At 42.1% G+C, this 3,346-nt stretch overlaps 1 protein-coding gene across 1 annotated transcript; it reads right to left on the bottom strand.

Moving 5' to 3' along the window:
* Nucleotides 1-1,469: 1,469 nt before the first annotated feature.
* Nucleotides 1,470-2,148, bottom strand: LOC138895201 (uncharacterized). The gene is made up of 2 exons (XM_070179868.1): nucleotides 2,082-2,148; nucleotides 1,470-1,789 (listed from the first exon to the last, which is right to left on the bottom strand). Exons 1-2 carry the CDS (start codon nucleotides 2,146-2,148, stop codon nucleotides 1,470-1,472), a joined length of 387 nt encoding a protein of 128 aa, XP_070035969.1.
* Between the last annotated feature and the right edge of the window lie 1,198 nt (nucleotides 2,149-3,346).

Raw genomic sequence — 3,346 nt, 5'->3', positions numbered from 1 at the left:
AAAGAAACTCTCGGTCAAACTTATGAATTCCAAACTTTCAAATTTCCAACTTTCGCCAATTAGCATCGAATCCTTCTAGAAATATCAAAATACAAATCTGGGTATACGCCCAAGTCCAAAATCACCATTCGGACCTAATGGAGCCCTCCAAACTTCGTTCTGGGGTCAAATTCACAAAAGTCAAACTTGGTCAACTCTTCAAACTTAAAACTTAAATAATGAAATTCATTCTTCCAAATCGGTTCCGAATAATCTGAAAACCAAAACCGACGATTCACATAAGTCATAATACATCATACGGAGATACTCATGCCCTCAAATTACCGAGCGAAGTACAAATGCTCGAAATGATCGGCCAGGTCATTACAACGGTAACACATCTTCGTGGAAAGTAATTTTGTGACTCTCCAGTACCTGTCCGACCATGTTAGTCATCTCTCCACTAATGATGCCAGTGGGTATATAATATTTACTTAATACTTTCATCAAGGCATTCTTGTGTGCATCTGAATGTTGCAATAATGATAAAATAGATATATGAGTAGGAGTCTTGTTCAGGTGGTCAACAACAGAGTATTCCCTTGCTTGTATCTTCCTCCAAAGATCGTCAGTGCCTGTCTCAACAACATGCAGCTTAGGTGCAGCTTTTTTGCTCGTTCCTTCCAGATTCTCAGGTGTGTAAATTCTGCCAGTTCTAGTCATACCTTGCGCGGCACCTGTTTCTTCCATCTTGGCTTTTCTCTTTCTTCTCGCTTCCACAATATAATCCCATGGGACGACATCAAACTTGTAAGATGGTATGGGATCTACCATTATAGTGAAGGGTATAGCTACCTCGACCTCAAATGGTGCCTGTGTTTGTACCACAGCTGGCGTGAGGGTGACCAGAGATGTTTTAGGAGTGTCTCCCTCTCGAATGAGGCCGATGGACCCTTCCTGATTTCATTCCTTATCAGTTTCTCTGACGTTCACCCCCTCACCCCTATGATATGGGAGAGGGTTATTGCGGACACTCGGTGTGACTTTCTTTGCTTGTATAACCTTAGTGTCGATCAGTGTCTGAATCTTATCTTTTAGCATGCGACACTCCTCAATAGTATGACGCTTCATGCCTGAATGATAAGCACGACTTTTGTTGGGATTGATCCACTAGGAAGGGTTGTCAACAACAACAACAGGAATAGGGGTGACGTAACTACCGGCCTTCAGTATTTCATACAGTTTGCCTATGAGTTCAGCAATTGGGGTGCATTATCTAGGAGTCCTGCGGTCAAAATTTGGTCGTGGCTTTGGGTGGTTTTGGCGGGCGGGTAGAGGTGAATAGTAATATACAGGTTGAGTGTTATAGGTATGGTAGGTGGTAGCAAGGTATTGGTATTTTGGGGGTGAGGGTTGATATGCGGGTGGAGGTGCTTGGTATGTGAGGAGAGACTTAGGGCCCTGGCTACCATCACATCACCCACTTCTTTCTACTTTGAGATACCTCTTGATTGCAAGGCTTTATTTGTGGCTTGCAGCACCTCGAAATTAGTCCCCATACCACTCTTGATTCCTTCTTCTATCCTATCTACTAACTTGATGATGTTTGAGAACTTGTGATTCTCAATGACTATCAACCTTTCATAGTACTGCGGATCTTGAGCTCTAACAAAGAAATTGTTCATTTGTTCTTCTTCAAATACTGGCCTTACTTTTGTGGCCTCTGATCTCCAACGAGTAGCATACTCACGGAAGGTTTCTGCCGGTTTCTTCTTGAGGATTTGGATATAGAAAACATCTGGCGCGTTCTCTGTGTTGAACCAAAATTTGTCTGTGAAATCTCAGGCCATACTTACCCAATTTTCCCACTTCTTCGGGTTTTGATTGATATACCAAGATAAGGCGTCTCCTATAAGACATCGCATAAATAGTTTCATGCAGATTTGTTCATTCTCACCCACTCCTTCCTACAAACTTGTCGCAGTAGGTTCTTAGATGCACCTTCGGATCACGAGTGCCATCGAACATTTCTAACATGGGAGGTTTGTAACCCTCTAGCAGTTCTACATCTGGCTGAATGCACAAATCTTAATAGTTTAAACCTTCAATGCCTTTCCCACCTTCAACACCCAAGACTCTCCATGTAAGTTTTTTGAGTTTCTCTGCCATGTTTCGAATGAGAAGGTCCTTCTCAATTGGCTCAAGTATGTATAATGTTTGTTGCGGGGTATGGGGTAGGTTTTCCACATATATCGGGTTATTTTGATGAGTTCCTATAACTTGGGTATATGGGTGATTGCTGGTTGAGTTTTGGGGATCAGGAGTAGGTTTTGGTGCATTTTGGGGAGTATAATAAGTAGTGGTCTGCGGGTATTGAGTTGGGTAAGGTGGTGTTGTTGAGGGGTTTTCTCTGGTGGTGGGTTAAGATTTTGGAAAGGCGCGGGATTATGAAACTGGTGCGGTACGCGAGGATTCAGAGCTATGGGTGGTGGATTCTGGTTTTGTGTGTTTTGTGGTGGTATTTGGTTTTGAGTGGTTGGGTTTTGCTGGTTGATATCAGGAACATTGAGAGTAAGGGAAAGGTTTGCCATATTTCGGACCTGCTCAAGCTCACCCTACAGCTCCAGGATTTTCTGCTCCAAGCGTAAGACCAACTCATTCTGTCTCGGCATTCTTCTCCCATCTGAGGTTTCAACATTGTCTGCCATGGTAGCATTGTCTTTTCGAATACTACTTAATTCATCCATCTTCCCTTTGCCTTTGTTTTTTGGATCGCTAAGTGGAGGAGGAGGTAGAGGACCTCTGAATCTAGTGTGTTATATTGATGATACCAGTATGCACGAACCAACATTTGGGAATGAGAATAAATAAGGAAATAACCAAGTCAATAAGGTGAAATAAAAGAGCATTTGCAATATTTAAACATATTTTTCTAAGTCATGCAATAATTCACGTCCTAATTTGGGGGACCTCATTGTGCCTGAGGTAGGCCTAAGCGACACATAGACTTGGAGAAAATTGATGCCAATGTTTGCTCCATCTCATTAGTGCGAAAATAAGCTAAAACAATCTTTCACTAAATCGACAATAATAATAATAATAATAAAGTCATTAATGGCATTAAGCATTATTACATCGAAATCTAATCTAAATTAAAAGCAGTAAAGAACATCTTCTCCCAATCTATTTGGTCCCTGAAGGACCTTCTCCATGTCTGGCTCTCTTGACCCCATCAATCATGTTTCCCAGATCGCGCATGTCCAGCAATAAGTAAGCCTTTGCCAGCTTTCCTCCTTCATCGCCGTCCATGCTTTGACAATCCCAAAGTCTCTTTCTCATTTTCCCTTCCAGCTCCATCAGTACTTGC

Source organism: Nicotiana tomentosiformis, chromosome 7 (genome assembly GCF_000390325.3).
Source record: "Nicotiana tomentosiformis chromosome 7, ASM39032v3, whole genome shotgun sequence".
Classification (NCBI taxonomy): domain Eukaryota; kingdom Viridiplantae; phylum Streptophyta; class Magnoliopsida; order Solanales; family Solanaceae; genus Nicotiana; species Nicotiana tomentosiformis.
The sequence above is the reverse complement of the archived record's forward strand: the minus strand, read 5'-3'. Positions and strand labels throughout refer to the sequence as shown.

Bases quoted from the DNA above. Each gene is read 5' to 3' on its own strand.
- LOC138895201 (XM_070179868.1), bottom strand. From the start codon at position 2,148: ATGGCAGAGAAACTCAAAAAACTTACATGGAGAGTCTTGGGTGTTGAA. The intron at 1,790-2,081 runs GTTTAAACTATT...GGTTCAACACAG, and splicing joins AGGTGGGAAAGGCATTGAAG to AGAACGCGCCAGATGTTTTC.